The sequence below is a fragment of the Mercenaria mercenaria genome, chromosome 4 (genome assembly GCF_021730395.1).
Source record: "Mercenaria mercenaria strain notata chromosome 4, MADL_Memer_1, whole genome shotgun sequence".
Taxonomy (NCBI): Eukaryota; Metazoa; Mollusca; class Bivalvia; order Venerida; family Veneridae; genus Mercenaria; species Mercenaria mercenaria.
Window position 1 is genome coordinate 58,044,663 of NC_069364.1, and position 17,878 is coordinate 58,062,540.

Consider the following 17,878-nt stretch of genomic DNA (forward strand, 5'->3'; position numbering starts at 1 on the left):
ATCTTACATTCTCTTCAAGGCTATGTTTTTGGCCCGCCTCCAGGCCCGGTTCCGGTGCCGGATCGAGGGGACTTGTGCCCCTCCCCCCCCCACCCCCACCCACGCTCCAGTCGGCTGAGAAGTAGCCTATTTTTTTTTATTGGTTGGATTTAAAGTCGCACCGACACATGATAGGTCATATGGCGACTTTCCAGCTTTAATTGACCTATGCTCATCAAAGCTGCACCCTACTATTTTGGCAAAGGAATCATTTTTTCTCAAAGTTTAGACCCAGAAACGTACCAGAGGCCACCATTTCATACCTCTATTTCAAAAATTTTCAAGGGAAAAGCCCCCCTGAACCCCCTCCCCCCTCCATCAAGAGGAGGGTAACCCCTCCAGTACCTCAAAATTTAGACCTAAAAATGCACCAGAGGCCACCATTTCATGCCTGTATTTCAAAATTTTCCAGGGGGAGAGCCCCCTGTTTCTCCTTAAATGAGGAGAGTGCAGCCACCAGTAAATGCACCAGAGGCCACCATTTAATTCATGCCTGTATTTCAAAAAAATCCAGGTCTCCCCGTAACATGGGCAAAGGCACCCTCCAATACCCAACCGCTCTCAGCGCTCGCTATGCCCCTCGGCGGTGACGTCTTCGTTCTAGACTGGTCTCGCCCCCCCCCCCCCCTCCCCCACACCCCTCAGTCATTTTTTTTGGATCCGGGCCCGCGCCTCTGTTCCTGTTTTATATCAATAGCCTTCCTTGTTCTGTTACAAGGTCGCTTCACAACTTCCCCTCTTATCTCTAACCTCCTGTTAGGACTATCCGCCTAATGCACTTATTGTTTCAGCTAGGGTCATGTTGGCACAGTTTATTTCAAATTCTCTTTTTCCGAATGCCACAGTACTCTGAAATGGTCTGACTCGTCACATTGCTGTCATGTCTAGCTTAGATTCTTTCAAGCAGGCTGTCTCAGAATTAAACTATTAAGTCAGCAAGAGATGCTTGTAACACTTTTACTTTATCTTATCTCCATTTTACTTTACAATTAAAATTCTATCTACTTTTATTTCTTATTATCTACTAGGAACTTTCCCAGTAGTGTTTTAATATTTCCCAACACTAATCATGGCACGCAGTCCTCTCCATAATGCACGAAAGAGGGATGTGGCAGTAACAACAGATACTAGTAGATAGGAAGGTAGGTAGGTAGAAACCATAACACCAGTACCAAATGTAACATATCTACTTTTAGGGAAGATAAAATCTACAAGAGGCTATGAGGTTCCCTAGAAGACAAGTAGACAACAGATATGTTTCCTATGTCTGCCTAATCTGATTCTTATTATCTTATCTTCTTCAGTCTTAAAGAATTGTGCTTTTGTACTGTATTATATGTATTTGTCAGTTTATTTTTCAACATTTAACCATACTGTTGCAGTGTTAATTGCTCTTAATCCCTAGCTGTGTCTTAAATGTTGTAATATGCAATAACAATTTTCTTAATTGTTTGTCGGGAAATAGCTCAGTAACTAACTTATCATGTCAATGCTTGTAGGTAGTAGGCGTGGACGTTTCTTTGAATAGTCAGCACAACAGACAAAAAACATTTGGGATCATCCGTAGAAATACAATTACTAAGCATTAACATGTCAGGTTCCTTGTTTATGATACTTTTGTTCGTCCTCAACTTCAAAACGCATCTACAGTCAGGTCACTGCACACTTACAAAGAATATATTAAATGACATTGAGACTGTGCAACGCCGTGCAATACGATGTTGGTCAAAAGTGACTACTCCACTTGTCCACTGTTTCCAAAATTCAATCAAGCTATATTAGGTTTGAGGTCCCTTGAAAACCATAGAAATGATATCATCTATGTTTTATAACTTTTGTAATAACTTGGTCACTGCACAACTTCCCCATTATCTCCAACGTCCTGGTAGGATTACCCGTCTTATGCACCCTTATTGTCAACGCCAGCTTTATGTTGACAACTCATATTACATACACTGGACTGGTCTACCTTATCACATATCTAGCTAGCAGGCTGTCTCAGAATTGATCGAGCTATCCAAAATGAGCCTTTAAAAATGGGTGCATGCATATTCGACAAAGGGGAGAGATCGTCGGTATGATCAATGATGCAGTTTCCACTCAGAGGAGAGAGTTTTTTAAAAACTTTTTATTATTTCAGTAACTTCATAACATATAGCTAGCTGACATTCGTATTGGGTCAAATGTAACCCAAGATAAATATATTCATATACAATGTGCTATGTAATGGTGCATATTGTCTGTACAGGTCGCAGACTGCAAGACAATGGGGTACACCGTAATCCAATCAGAATGCTTATACAAATTTACAGATCGGCATCGATGCAGTGTATGTTATTTGACAAAGACAGATCATGATTTGAAATCTTAATATTTACTGGTTTATTTTTATGTTCTTTTATTGATTCCCTTATCATGACTTCTTACTGCTTATACACTTAGTGTAAAAATGGATGAAAACTATAATTGTACTGCACTGTAAAACAATGCATTTTTAATCATTCCACAGTTTCCAAGTCCATCGCTGATTAGGTTTAGCCGCGCATGTGTCGAAAATGAGCTCCGGAATATTCGTATGTGTCGAGACTGTCAGACATGTATTTGTGTATTTGTGTAGCAGTTCATTTCCCTGAAACATAACAGTCTCTAATGTTTTAAGTAACGTAAATCTCTAACCACTGTTAAACCACTTTTAAATCGTAAAAACTTCAGTCCTTTTTCAATTCGTAATATAGAAGGCAATGGCATGCAGTAAATATTGGACAGCATCTTTGATATAATTTATATATAACTGAGTGTACGTGGCTGTATTTAATATATACGTGCTGGTCACAACTCAAACTCTTAATTGCACTGTTCAATGTTTTCATAGACTGCGTGGGACGAACTGGTAAACAACTAATTTTTCAGCTTTTTAGAACCAGTGTTTGGAATGTTAATAGTATATGAAAGCAATCGATGTAGAACAAGAGATATCTACCATAGTATATAACCACTGCGATCTCTGTGGGCCGAGTACGTAACAGTCATCATAAGCTAAGGCTGGTGAATCTTGATTTGCCATGGAGGCAGGAAATAAACAAAATCCATCGTGTCTTATATGGTACTCTTCTGTGTGTTCGAAAAACTAAAATATAAGAAATACTTATCTGACGGAAATGCACTGTAATCATAACGTAAGTTTCAATTTCAGAAAATATATCTTTTAATTTCAAAATGAGTATGTACATATTTATAATTCACCTGCATTGCCGCTTTGAACATACTACATCTTCCCAACACGGATTCCTTCTCGATACAAAATCCCGTGTCTTCGTTTCGTAGCTGGAAAATAACGTATGTAACTTTTGAGATCTGTCTATATTCTGAAATAGCACAGTACAACTGAGTGCTAAAATATCTAAAAACTTGAAAATTAACTTGACAAATCAATGAAATGTTATGTCCCAAATTCTTATTCCTTGAATTTTGTAACGAGATTTTTCCCAAAGATTTACAGCGCTAAAACATTTAAGCTAAAAAGCATTTAATTACCCTTTGAAACTATACAGGGAGAACCGAAGTCTTTTCAGTTTAAGGTATCGTGTTTCTTTCAAAATGTTTCTCACCCAACCGTAACTCCTCAAGTTTTCGGGGAAATGTACAAGTCCAAATTCTTTCACCTTGTCAATATAATACTGGAAAGGCTTGCAACGATTTTGTCTTCGGATAACTTTTCTTTCTCTTAGACCAGGACCTAAGTCTATCTATCAGCAGGTAAGTATATGAAATAAAACAAGGCAGTCTGAAAGATAGCTAAATCCCCCGCCACTGCTATGGATAGTGAAAGGGTAAAACCTTTGATTTTAGCTGTGACCTTGACCTTGAACTGACATGGCTGACTCATGAATTCTGCACAACGTCTTGATGAGGTGATCATTTGACCAAAGTTTCATGAAAATCCTTCAAGGGGTTTAGGAGACACAGAGCTGAAACCTTTGACCTTGAGTTGTGACCTTGACCTTGAGTTGACATGGCTGTCTCATGAGTTCTTGATGAGGGGATCATTTGACCAAAGTTTGATGAAAATCCTTCAAGGGGTTAAGGAGATACAGAGTGGACACCAAATGGAAGGCTCAAACCTTCGACCCTTAGTTGTGACCTTGACCTTGAGCTGGCATGGCTGACTCATAATTTCTGCACATCGTCTTGATGAGGTAATCATTTGACCCAGGTTTTATAAAATTCCTTCAAGGGGTTTAGGAGATATAGAGTGGACACGAAATGGAAGGCTCAAACCTTTGACCTTCAGTTGTGACCTTGACCTTGAGCTGACATGGCTGACTCATAAGTTCTGCACATCGCCTTGATGAGGTGATCGTTTGAGCCAAGTTTGATGAAAATCCTTCAAGGGGTTTAGGAGATACAGAGTGGACACAAAATGGAAGGTTCAAACCTTTGACCCTAAGTTTTGACCTTGACCTTGAGCCGGCATGACTGACTCATGGGTTCTGCACATCGTCTTGATGAGGTGATCATTTGACCCAAGTTTTATAAAATTCCTTCAAGGGGTTTAAGAGATATAGAGCGGACAATAAATGGAAGGCTCAAACCTTTGACCTTGAGTTTTGACCTTGACCTTGAGCCGGCATGGCTGACTCATGGGTTCTGCACATCGTCTTGATGAGGTGATCATTTGACCCAAGTTTTAGAAAATTCCTTCAAGGGGTTTAGGATATATAGAGCGGACACAAAATGGCAGGCTCAAACCTTTGACCTTGAGTTGTGACCTTGACCTTGAACCGACAAGGCTGACTCATGGGTTCTGCACATCGTCTTGATGAGGTGATCATTTGACCCAAGTTTCATGAAAATCCTTCAAGGGGTTTAGGAGATATGGACCGGACACGAATTTGTTACGGACGGAAGGACGGAAGTACGGAAGGACGGACGCAGACCATTCCTATAACTCCTCCGCCACGGCGGCGGATTAATAAATGAATTTTTATTGCTGAGACAAGTTTTATAAAAAAATTCGGGTGAACCATTCATGACTGCAATATACAAGTTTGAAAAAAGGTATGAAGTTTTTCTCTAAAATTCCTTGACAGCACGTTCAATTTAGTATACAAAATGTACACAAAACCATTTCGCGATTATAAAATGGCATTTCAAAAATCATTATTTTTATACGAAATAACAAATGAACAAAACGTACTTCCCGTCTTGCAGTGGGCCAATATTGATGCAACATTTCTTTGTATTCATCCATCCATACCTCTGCGAATCTTAGAGCGTTTATAATTTTTGACAATCCCATATTTTCCCAAACGAGGCGTGTTTTGAACAAATGAGCAATATAAGAGCAAGGTATAATTTCTACTGCGCCTCCACAAGTCCACACCTTAACAATAAACGACAAAATAAACAGCCAAACTTATATGTTATACAAAAGTCAAGTTAGAACTATGAAATTCACAACGTTTAGATGCGTTCAAATTACTATTAAAGGTAGTACAACAGAATGAGCCTGTGGTTTTTAACTGACATTTTTATTTAGTTGGAAGATATAAAACATATTTTCCCTATATGTGGTCTAAGCTTTTTTTCTTGCCATTTTTAGATGGAGCAAAATATCCACAGAGAAAACATTACTTGAATGACTGAACATTATTTTGTTTTTATGTTGAGATCAAAGTGCCTCAAAGGAAAGAAACATATCTTTACACAAGCGTTTGTCCTTTTCATGAAGAAAATCTGTGCTAAAGATCATGGTATGAGAGTTCATGTAGAAAGCTACATGTTGTTGAAGCACCAATCAATACGTGATGCAATGAAATTACCTTTACAGAAAGTTCTATTTGCTCACCGCCCCACACTCTCATGCCGGTGTCAAATCCCCCGAGTTGTTTAAACCAAGACTTCTTCATTGCTATCACCATGCCTTGGTTTATTCCAGTACTGTAATAACATCGACAATATCTTTAAGCCGTTTCTTATGACTTCAAATTAATAATATGAACTATTTTCGTGCAGACATCGTTAAACAGTTCAGTCACATGCGGTATTATTTTCATTTTTTTATTGTTCTTCAGTGGGGATGTGTCAGAATACTCTTTCATGACACGCCGTAGGTTTTTTGATTTTGTGGCAAAACCAACAATATTTTCGGTGCACGATAAACAGGAATGTAAAAAAAAGAAATGATATTTTCTTTCTAAAATAAAAGTACAAAAAAAAACAAAAAACAAATGTCAATTTCATTTCGCACTCTTTATTCTTGTTGTATGAATGAGTCAAAAATATCGACCGACGGTGGTTATACTCACGGTAATGGTTCAGATCTGTTTATTTTAGCCAGATAATCTGGCTTATAGAAACTATGTGCTTCTTCCAGAGTAAACACGAACATCGGAAACCTTTGAAACGTCCATCTAGTTGTAAAATCCACACCGAATGTATCTCTTTTCAAAAGACCTACATTTGGTGACAAACATGCCTTGGGATTCTGTTTCAGACGATACAGTAGCGGCTCTAACCATCCTAAAATATCAAAGATCGTATTACCATTTTTATCTGTCATTTTTGATTTTTTTTATCTATAGTAGGGCTTTTAGAAACACCCTTTCGTCGACGTAAAAAAATTGCATGTAAGCAGGTTTCGCAACAACTACTAGGCCAAATGCTTTCTAACTTCACACGTGTCTTTGGAATCATAAGATTACCTGACAGGACAAGTTACGTAACTCTAACGTTTTTAAATTAATATTATGTCCCTTTTTCAACTTAGAAAACTTTGTTCAAGCATTTCTATGTAAGTGGAAGGGTTTCAAACAGTCCAGCACGCTGTCATTAGACAGCTCTTGTTTGTAAACCAGTTGCTGTAATGAACGTATCTTTAGAAGTATCGGAACTGGCAACTTCAGAAAGAAAAGAAGATCAACAGAAGACATTACAGTCACATATTTAAAAAGAATGAAGTAAAATTAGCTTTAAAGATTAATAATAGTAATAATGATTACAACAGAAGTAATAACAATAGTAATGTGTTTATTGAACGAATATTAAAACATTCAGCAATGTTTAAAAACGCAATCTTATTTTAAACAGCGAGGTCAACTATATCCATCCATCCATTCATCCATCCATCCATCCATCCATCCATCTGTGAGTACTGCCTATCCGTCTTGAGAGGCAGAATAATATTTTGTATATAACATAACGTAAATCAAAACAATAAAAAATATTACAATACACACACGTTTTAGAAAATTAATATATACAGAAAACAGTGGTTAGATCTTTGCTATCTTAGGTCAATAAATAACTTTTGTATCAAGCAGATAACAATTACATCCTTTCTGCAATCATACTGATAAAATTTACAATCATTTAATAACTGTTGTGATATGTGTTTGTCGTTAGTTGTACATAGTACAATAAATTAAAAGCATACATATTTACAGTTTATTTACAGAAATACATACAAGAGTTATGAATACATGTTGTATTAAACTGTCCACAAGCGAGGTCACTCTACGACTGGCGGAGATCTGCTAGTTAAAATTATAAGGTAGCAGGTACACTTAGATTCGAAATTTGGGCACGGCCAGCTTAATGTAGCGATTGCAATTTGCACTTCCTAATGAGCAGAATCAGGTGACCATTTTATAAATTGCGTGCATGTTTTGTGCTTAATTATGCCAGATCAGACTCTCATACAGATACAGACAGTTATCAAACGAAAGTTTTACACAATCCATTAAAATAGCATGCCAAAACATCATTTTGCACTTTGTACAGCCGAATGATCGCTGCAGGGACAATGCCCAATTTTATTGCATTTCTCAATTAATAGCCCAAAACTTAGATAAAACGGAATGGGGCCTATCCAGCTCGTTTTTTTTTCACAAAATAGCGAAAAAGTTCCTGAATATCAAGCACGGACCCCTTCCGTGATTTGAATTTCCCGCGACAAGGTGACTCACCGATTCATACAAAGCTAGCAGCAGTTAGTTTTACAACTTACATCAGAATTTCACATGTATCGGCTGTTTAAATTTTCTAAAGAATTAACAATCGTTATCTCTCAGCTTAATTTACAGACATCCAAAATCACGAAGTTCTAATTATAACAAATATTGATCTAAAGAGTCTCTGCTATAGCCTGTTTCACAAATATACTACAACAATTTCAAAATATAAAGCAACAAGATCTTTCCATTTGAGTAAACTCAAGTGTCATTTTGGCTTTACTGTAGATTGGGTAATGCTCGAGTTACTTTTATTTTGCTATTTGGTAATTGACAAAAACCTTTTCTATGATGCAAGTTTAATTATTTCTTATCAACACGTTTGATTATTTCTTATGAACAGACTCACTCAAACCGAGTCTGCTATTATTTTGCTTGGTTACGTTCAACGATTCCCAAACTTTGTGATTTCTTTTCGACCATACTGTTGAATATAGTACTATATAACATTTACCCCATTTTGAAGAAACCTTGCATAAAATAAAGAGAAAAGTAGAAGCCAAGTGTCTTTTGATATTATTGCTCAGAATACAACTGAGTTTTACTTCGCCAAACACAGCCTTCGTCATTTTTCCTGTCAAAATTACATCCACACTGAAATTAAGGAAACACTACCCTCAATAATACCCTTGCGGCCACCCCAAGTGAGCAAGTAAACATGACTTCCTAGGGATCTACTTTCCAGATTATATTGACTGAGGAGGAATCCTCATGGCGATACAGCATATCGCTTTTATATGAAGTTATTAATGCAACTATAAAATCAAAGAGACTTATCCATGGCAATCAATGAAAATCTTTGGCATATTTGTAAGAACTCGGTGACACATGTATTACACGTACTTAAGGTAAAAGCCGAAACTACATGTTCAAGGTAAAAACCTTTAAATCATCTTCTTTATACATGGCAACAGTCAGTCTAGATTTCTTCTCATCATAACACAACGAAAGTGGATTCTTAATACCGTCCTTACGTGTAAGTAGTTCTTGATGAAACTTCCCATCAGCTGTGACCGCGACAATATTGTTGGACTCGTGCCCACCTAGGCAAAGTAAATCATCATTTAGTTTACACATGCCACCTGATAACTTTAACTGTTTGTACTTATGATGAGAAGGGATTGTGCCATTGTTGTCAATCAGTACAAGTCCAGAGTAAGCATCATAAACATATATTACTTTCCCGTCGCTTGAAATTTCTGCACGTGTAGGTGTTTCCATCGCTTCGTAAATAGATCTAAGCAACACTCCTTTCGTACTGTAAATTTCCAGATGCCCGGGGCCCTCACCAGGAATTATCTTCGATCCTCCACAGCAGACATACAGCAGGCCATTGTGGTGCAATACACCTCGACAATGATCTCCAACACTGAATGATGATAGTAATTTCATCGGTTCATTGTAGGAAACTAGCTGAACTTTCTTCAACTCCATCATGGTGACAGCAATTCGTGTCTCGTCAACCTGACACACGCTACACGGACTACCAGGTAGGTCAACATGTGCTGTTACTTTATATTTGCAGTCAAGCTTCTTTACCCGCCTGTTGCTATGATCAGTGATAATGATAGCCCCATCTGATGTTTCACATATACCGTTCACTTGTTCACATTCTTTATCATCGTTGACACGAATGTTATACTTGCCTTGGAAGCTCGCCGAGATTTCGACTGTTTTTTCAGCTATACGACCGATGCATTCTATATCAACAATGATATTCTGCAAACGTCTGTCGACTCTGAGTTCCAATCTTCTCGTTTTCGTAGACAGTTCTATTTCGTCGGCGTATGTGCTACATTTTCGTAGATTTATATTTCCAGATTTCAACAAAACAAATAGTTCCGAATCATTACCCCCTCTTTGAAGTAGAAGCTGATTTCTTTTTAGCTCCTCTAGGAAACAGTTGATTCCTTCAATATCAACATCTATGTTCTGCCGTTTCAGAACGTCATATTTTGCATCAAGTTCACGAATCAGATTATCTTCCAGCGTGTTTAAATGGTCATTAATTTTCTTTCTAAGAGTCTGCATTTCTGCCTTTATTCTGTCTTTATCTTGTTGCAAATATTCTAAGTCCCCGTCTTTTCTCTGTTTTAGTGAGACAAGCCGAGTGTACAAAACTTCCATCTTTGCTTCCAGATCCTTAAGTTCCATAGCAGTTGCATCACTTTTGCCTTTCGCAACATCGGGTACAAATATGATCCCTTGACAAGAACTAAAAGAGAAAGTAGAAAAGGTTAGCTGGTAAGAAAGGGTCATTGTGCATCTTCCTCTAATTGATAAAAAGTATTATTTTGTCAAACCTGCAACATGTGATTTGAAAGAATGACTAAACCTGTTTCACATACAATAAGAAGTGAAACAATCACTTACAATGATTCATACTCGTTTATCTGAAGAGGTTTCCGGACTTTTAAAAGCCATCTATATACGTGTATATAATATCTTTGTATAGAAGTATTGGTTTTAGTTAAGAAAGTTATCACGTTATATTGATATACATGTGTATTGCTAATAATCATTCACATTTATCATGCGAAAGTCATATTTTGTGGTTGATTTAGATCAACTGATGCTTTCGTCACGTTCCTAGCTCTGTGTCACGAAAGCGAATTCGGCATTTTATATTCAAAAGATGTCCGCCATTTATAAAACTGAAAATAATCCAACTATAAGCAAACACACAGGGTTTATTTTTCACTGAATGCAAATAAAGCTTGTATTTATACTCTATGTTTTCTGTAATGTATTTTGTTTTGTAATTGTTAAAGACGAAGTACATATGAAACTAAAAAAAAAGGTACCTATGGTCAACAGCAATGCATGTAGAACAGCCGACCGTGTCATGACCAGGGCAGTACACATCGATTAACTTTCCACCATGTTTAGTACATTTCTGATTAGGTAACTGGCATCTACCATCACTTCGATCTTGTGCTTTATTCAAAATCTGATGTCCTCTCATAACCGCAAATTTGTTGTGATCCTTAAGGCACGATGCGCATAAATTTTCACCACAATCAACACAGTGGCTTGTTCCAGGTACATTTCTACCTTCCTTTGTGCACGGTGAGCACGGAAAATCATAATAATCCTCCGAACCTTGTGAAAGTGATTCATTAAATTTTCGGCCGTCTACCGCCATGTCTGATCTCGATTATCAAATGAATATTGATGACATCCAGCTTATATACTACATAGATAATCGTTATACAGATTCATATGCAGTTAAGCATGCGCATTCTTTACGTCCAATGAAAAGACGTGCGCAAGTTCTGATTTTACGGAAATCAAAACAAAAGGACAAAGACAACCTATTACTACTGGTATATAAAAAATACTAAATGTTTTAACTTATTGTGTAGTTGATATAATGTTTAAAGGCATCAGACCCGTGTAATATAAAGATCAAAGTTTATTCCACCTACTCGATTTGGGTTTAGATGATTTAGAAGTTTTGCATAACAGAATACTTCACAGTACCTAGTGTGTGATTTACTTAAAGAATCAACACGTTATTCAAAAATTGTCATGTACAATTCAATTACGCCTTTTTTTTTTTTTAAAAAAAAAAAAAGAAGTTTATTTTACTTCGATAATATCGACCCCACATTCTGCTATCCGTTCAAGAGAGGGTAGCTCTTGGATAACGCACTACTAGTATATAGTCCAGCTGAAATCGATTGTACAGAACGGTTGAATTGCACTTCACAATCATTTTCTAAGAGCAATAAGTGTGCAACGTTAAGAATATATCATTTCTACAATGATATAGTACACAGGTGTATATCATCATTTTATAAAATAATAAATGTTAACAGGGCATTGATACTAGTGAAAATCGTTTGCATTTTTATGACCACATTAAATCAAACAAATATTTAAGTTTAGCCTTTGGCAGGATGAGCCAAGTTAGTTTCTGAGAAGGAAGTGCATTACTTTCCTATTTCTTAGTTGAGGATTTCCTACGTTCGGAGTAAAATCTAAATAAAATATCTATAATGTGTACCTAACCCGTTTATCCTATTATAATACATTCGCCGTTGGTAACATTGCACTTTTATATTTGCAATTACATTGAATATAACATAAATCAGTGCTGGGTAAACCATGTTCAACACATGTCCCATATTAATTCAATATCAACACACACCTCTGATAACCTCTATATGACAATCCATGGTAATGAAGTAATCTGCCTTACATCGATCTATTCCTGTCTGACGAGCCACCATCAGACCAGCAGAGGGGTTCAGTCTGATCAGGTTTACCTTTGAAAGACTCTGAACATGCACTTCTAGTCTCGATTTCAACTCGTCTGAAAGAAAATGTATCAATTTTATCAAGACTACATGCGCCGTTTTCTTGTTTCAAATTACGTTACGAACATTTACGTTTGAACTAGAATATAATATATATTCGTCTAAATGTGTATAAAAGGGTAGAAAAATCGAAAGCTATATGTTCATTTCTTTTACAAATAAGTAAAATGTAACTGCATACAATTTGTTGAGAAAGATTTAGTGAACTATTGATATAAATGTAAAAGCACCTGTTTTGGAGCCATCGTCAATTAAAATGATTTCTGCCAGTAAGTCATCAGGTGTGTTTTGTAATATACTGTGTACTGTTCTCAGTAAAACACTCAGTCGTTCATCTCGAAAAGGTATTATAATACTCACTTCCGGCAAGTTGCCATATTGCTTAGTTTTACACCTGTATAACAGAGATTGTTTGTCCTGATTAAAAAAAAAACAAATATTTTCCTTAGTATTGATGCCTATAAGAGCTTTTTAAAATTCGTTTTCTATTAAAAGCATTTATCTTTTTTCGAATTTAATAAATGTTTGCATAACTAATTGATTTTGAAACAAAATTTCAAAATAAACTCTAAAAGAGTTGGCATCTCCATGTTTGAGACTTAACCCAGACTGCCTAACAACTTTCAGAAACTTATTTACACAACAGTGTGTTATTTTACTTTAAAATCAGTTTGAAGATTCTGTGTTTGGTGTTTCGAAAACCATTTTTTAAAGTATCATATGGGACTAAAAATGCACACCTTATTTAGCGACGAAACCACATGTGCGATTACTTTAATATGCATTTCACAGACTAACCTAATTCACAGGCACCAGTATCGGACCTGGGACAAAAATATGTTTGTTTTCATCCTAAATGAGTTAAAAATGAAAAATATGTAGTGAATTATGAACCCCCTTCAAAATATACATATAACTGAAGGCCAGAATCTCGAGAATCGAGCCTGCGAGCAATGGGTTCACTTCCCGGGCCGTTGTGAAATAAATTATCTAGACAATTAAACAAACTGCCTATCACCATTTCACGTGTACATTTAGCTACAAAATGAGACCGACTCCAAGTCTCTAGCCCTACCCATTCATGAAATATCTATCAGAAAACGAGTGCCTTTCTGCTGAAAGTTCCAGGTAGACAGAAATGTGGCACAACGAAACGGTACGAAATCACGGACTAAAATATGTTTGCCGGCCAAGCAAGGATCAAATTCAATAAAAAATACTAAATAGTATAAATTAGGGATGGGAACGAATACTGAAATCAGTATTCGAATATTCGGTTTGTTTTAATGGAAGCTTTAAATTCTTATTAAGTGATTGGTATATACACAATGTATTCATTTGTTTTAAGCGTGGATCATCGTACGTAACAATGTCAAAAACTGTTTGTTTCGGGTAACCTGATCCTAACTAGCAAAACCTGCCGATCCTAGCGTTTTATTTCACGATTCTGTCAGTATAATCATGAACATATTTAACTAGTTCAGTGTTTTAGCTTCAAAATGATATAAAAACTCAAAACGATTATAATTTAGACCGTCGCAATTTTATCTAGGTCGTCCAATTCAAACACGTGACGCGCTGTTGTATTACCGCCGCCATTTTGAAAATTTTCAATCGGCGTGTAAAAATCGTCGTGTAAAAAGCAAGTAAACCTCCTTCAACATGAACTTATACATCAATCATATGTTATTTCTTGATTTTATTATAAAGTACTTCGAATTTAATTCGAATACGACCGATTGCCGATGAAAACTGATTCTGTGGATGGTCTGAAACGTCGTACAAAATATTGTGAAAAGATCGACAATGTCTACAAGTTTGGTATATTGTTTTCGAAAAAAAAATCTACAACTTGTTGCATAAAACAGGCGCCAATAAAAATGAACAAAAGATAAAAAGATATCACATTTACGCCTGATACAAACTGTTAATCCGTAGCGATGACCCCAGGTAATTATGCATTGCAATTTTCTTGTTAATTGGACATCTTTTGACATGCATCTGACACATTGACGCCTGTTGCAAACTGTTAAACCTTAACGATGGCCCCTGCCAAATATGCATTGCTATTTTCTTGTTAATTGGACATCTTTTGATACACGATAAACCAACATGAAATGGTTTTATTCTATAGAATTAGCATGCTCATATTGCCCAAAACCAATGATACTTATTTTGAAATTTTTTTACGAATATTCGAATTTGATTTTCATATTCGAATATTCGACTGATTTTCGAATATTCGAATATTCGAATATTCGTTCCCATCCCTAGTATAAATAAATACATAAACTAGGGCCGCTCACAATCGTCAGTAGCATCTCAAACACGCGATATTGGCGTTTCAAATTTTTCCACGGTCTTTCAATTGAATGCTACGCCATTAAACAGAATTCGTAAGGTATTTTTAAACGCAATTTCTGATTGGTTAATAGCGACACACCTCCGACAGAACCGCATCGTTTCGCACAAAATTACTCCGATATTATCGTATCGGTTTCAATGGCGGATAATACAATTGAAAGACCGACGGAAAAATAAAAAAGTAAATATCGCGTGTAGCAGATGATACTGACGGTGGTGAGTGGCCATAATTTGCATATTTAGTAATACTTATTATTAATGTCAAATGAATTTGACTCTTGCTAGGCCGACAAACATCTTTTAGTCCGTGATTTCGTACCGTTCCGTTGTGCCACATTTCTATCTACCTGGAACTTTCAACAGATAGGCACTCGTTTTCTGATAGATATTTCATGAACGGGTAGGGCTAGAGACTTTGGGTCGGCCTTATTTTGTAGCTTAATGTACACGTGAAATATTGATAGGTAGTTTGTTTAATTGTCTAGAGAATTTATTTCACAACGGCCCGGGAAGTGAACCCATTGCTCGCAGGCTCGATTCTCGAGATTCTGGCCTTCAGTAGACATATGTATATTTTGAAGGGGGCTCATATTTCACTACATATTTTTCATTTTTAACTCATTTAGGATGAAAACAAACATATTTTTGTCCCAGGTCCGATACTGGTGCCTGTGAATTAGGTTAGTCTGTGAAATGCATATTAAAGTAATCGCACATGTGGTTTCGTCGCTAAATAAGGTGTGCATTTTTAGTCCCATATGATACTTTAAAAAATGGTTTTCGAAACACCAAACACAGAATCTTCAAACTGATTTTAAGGTAAAATAACACACTGTTGTGTAAATAAGTTGCCTGTGACCTAATTGTCTGTGTCTGTGTCTTGTAACGCAAGGGAAATATGTGCTACCTTAAATGCGTTTTATTCCTTTTTCATTACATTCCTTTTTCATTACATGTATATCATATATAAAATGGAAATACGCAAGGAAGTAAACTGTGCCTGGAACTGTATTAAAGAATACTTGCACATCGGGTCTGTTATCTGGAAGAACGCGGTATATCGATACCATATCACTAATGAAAGCGTCATAATCGTATTGAGCCAGAAGTCTCTCCCACTCTTGTCTCTCAGCAGGGCTCATTGGTGTCTTCGTTAGATCAACATCAAGACCAAATGCTCCTGAAAAAAAGCATGTGGAACAGAAATACGGTCAGGTAACACTGCTTTAACAAAAACTTAAATTTTAACTGCAAATCCCTTTCACCGATTTTTGTTTTGGTTTAACGTCGCAATGATACATCGCTTGTCATATGGCGACTTTCCAGCTTTGATGAGGGATGAAGACCCTGCATTATTTCATCACGAGCGGTCACCTGTGTAGAACCACCTACCTTCTGTAAGCCAGCTGGATGGCTTCCTCACATGAAGGATTCAACAACCCGAGTGAGGCTCGAACCTACAACAATGAGGGGCAATTGATTCGAGGTAAGCGACCTTAACCACTCGGCCACGGAGGCCCCCTTCACCGAATTATAGTTCCATGTCAGTGTCTTATGTGTGTGAAATCAATAAATCTTAGAACTAACAAATCGAAACGTTATGTTACAGGATTAGAAGACTACTTTGGACTCTGATAATCCTAATCCGTGCGACATGTGCAGATTACGACATATTTGAAGCGTTCAGCATTGGTTCGAACAACACATGTTACACTGCTAAATGAGATCCACAAGAATTTTTTTTTGGTTGCACAGAATGCAACTAAGGAAAAATGATAGCGGAGTGAGTCCAGGTAATGGAATGTGCAAGATACCTTACGCTCGCCCCCCCCCCCCCCCCACCCCCACAGCACAGCTTATGCGGAATTCTATTACATAGATATTTTATTCATTCTTTCAGTAAGTCAACCGACTTTTGAAACATTTAAAGGAGCGCGATTTTTTTATATACTGTTTGTCTTCGTTTAATGAAAAATATAAATATCAAAGAAAGAAGAAAGCAGTGCCTAAAGTAGTATATGTATACATATATACACAAGATTATACATTTTATAATAGATGTATACTTTTTATCAGGTCCTCTTTCACCGTTTAGAGTGGGGTAAACAGATTTGTATTTTCTTTCGATCAAAATTTGAAATGCAGAATATGTTTGAAAAATTATATAATATTTTTTGATATCACATTTATACACGTACTGATGAAATGAGTGTGTTCAATATGTTTATGAATATAGACAATGCTGATTGCCGGTATAATGGTTTGGTTTAAACAGTATTTATTGACTTATTTGCAATTGTTACAATTTTACAAATACATAAACATTGAGGATCGAGTAGGAAGAGCTCTATAAGCTTTTTTAAGAAACTCTCTCGGTAATGGCTTGGGCTATACATCGCTGATTTGCCATTATAGATACTTTTAATAATTTTAATGAATAATTTTATAAAAATTGTCGTTGTAAATATCCCGATAATTTAACAGCCTCGATAACCCTTTTATGAGAAATTCTTTCTTTCGTTACAGAGTCTAAAAAAATGTCTTACCTGGTCCGATCTGTGCATCAGAATTTACAGTTTCACGATTCCTTGTAAGATTGTTAACAGTCTGATTTAAAGCCAGTTCATAGTTTTGAATAATCCTGTCAATTTTCCTTTTACATTTAGCATCACTCCTGTCTTCCTCCGTTACCCCTATTTCTGGAAAGAACGTCACAAAGACAACCAGAGATAAAATATATGCTATAAGAACTAGTTTGACAAGTAGCCATTTCATTGCTTAAATAAGATGGTGGAGAAAATAGTACCATCATTCGCGTGTTTGGAGTAATATGAACGCATTCAGTATAGTAGGAGATTAGTATCAGCTGCAGTGGTAGCAGTTGGTGGGCCTCGAAAATGAATGAAACGTTTACCGGGGAATGATTTTAGCTTATTATTCTGTAAAATTCAATTGAGCAAGTATTTAATAATTGGTCACAGTCTGTATATGGTGTAGCAAATGTAAATGTTATTCTTAAGGGGAAATGGGACGGTTGCCTATATGTATATAGGGCAAAAAAATTTCCTACGGGCATAATTTCTTCGAACTTTGTGTAGTGACTGGAAACAAGTTTAAAACAGAAATATGTATAAAAAATCA

General features: G+C 36.5%; 2 protein-coding genes across 4 annotated transcripts; both read right to left on the reverse strand.

The window, feature by feature from the left end:
* Positions 1-2,145: 2,145 nt before the first annotated feature.
* On the reverse strand, positions 2,146-17,548 carry LOC123551846 (polypeptide N-acetylgalactosaminyltransferase 4-like). 3 transcript variants are annotated; one of them, XM_053541398.1, is made up of 11 exons: positions 17,284-17,548; positions 15,764-15,917; positions 12,604-12,767; positions 12,205-12,369; positions 6,348-6,561; positions 5,862-5,979; positions 5,237-5,422; positions 3,648-3,785; positions 3,283-3,363; positions 3,020-3,166; positions 2,147-2,668 (listed from the first exon to the last, which is right to left on the reverse strand). In XM_053541398.1, exons 1-11 carry the CDS (start codon positions 17,510-17,512, stop codon positions 2,534-2,536), a joined length of 1,731 nt encoding a protein of 576 aa, XP_053397373.1. In that variant the 5' UTR covers positions 17,513-17,548; the 3' UTR covers positions 2,147-2,533. The 3 variants fall into 3 exon arrangements, 2 of the variants coding, with proteins under 2 accessions (XP_045197003.2, XP_053397373.1); XR_008370621.1 differs by having other exon boundaries at positions 2,532-2,668; positions 3,574-3,785; XM_045341068.2 differs by lacking the exon at positions 3,648-3,785 and having other exon boundaries at positions 2,146-2,668.
* LOC123551847 (uncharacterized) lies at positions 7,898-11,283 on the reverse strand. The gene is made up of 2 exons (XM_045341070.2): positions 10,856-11,283; positions 7,898-10,266 (listed from the first exon to the last, which is right to left on the reverse strand). The coding sequence occupies exons 1-2, from the start codon at positions 11,194-11,196 to the stop codon at positions 8,913-8,915; spliced, it is 1,695 nt and encodes a 564-aa protein (XP_045197005.2). The 5' UTR covers positions 11,197-11,283; the 3' UTR covers positions 7,898-8,912.
* Positions 17,549-17,878: the final 330 nt, after the last annotated feature.

Excerpts from the sequence above, each read along its gene's own strand:
- LOC123551847 (XM_045341070.2), bottom strand. The coding sequence starts at position 11,196 with ATGGCGGTAGACGGCCGAAAATTTAATGAATCACTTTCACAAGGTTCG. Across the intron at positions 10,267-10,855 it reads TGCATTGCTGTTGACCATAG|TTCTTGTCAAGGGATCATAT; the intron begins GTACCTTTTTTT and ends TTTCTCTTTTAG.
- LOC123551846 (XM_053541398.1), bottom strand. The coding sequence starts at position 17,512 with ATGAAATGGCTACTTGTCAAACTAGTTCTTATAGCATATATTTTATCT. Across the intron at positions 3,786-5,236 it reads GGCCCACTGCAAGACGGGAA|ATAGACTTAGGTCCTGGTCT; the intron begins GTACGTTTTGTT and ends ACCTGCTGATAG. Across the intron at positions 2,669-3,019 it reads CGCAGTGGTTATATACTATG|GGAAATGAACTGCTACACAA; the intron begins GTAGATATCTCT and ends GTTATGTTTCAG.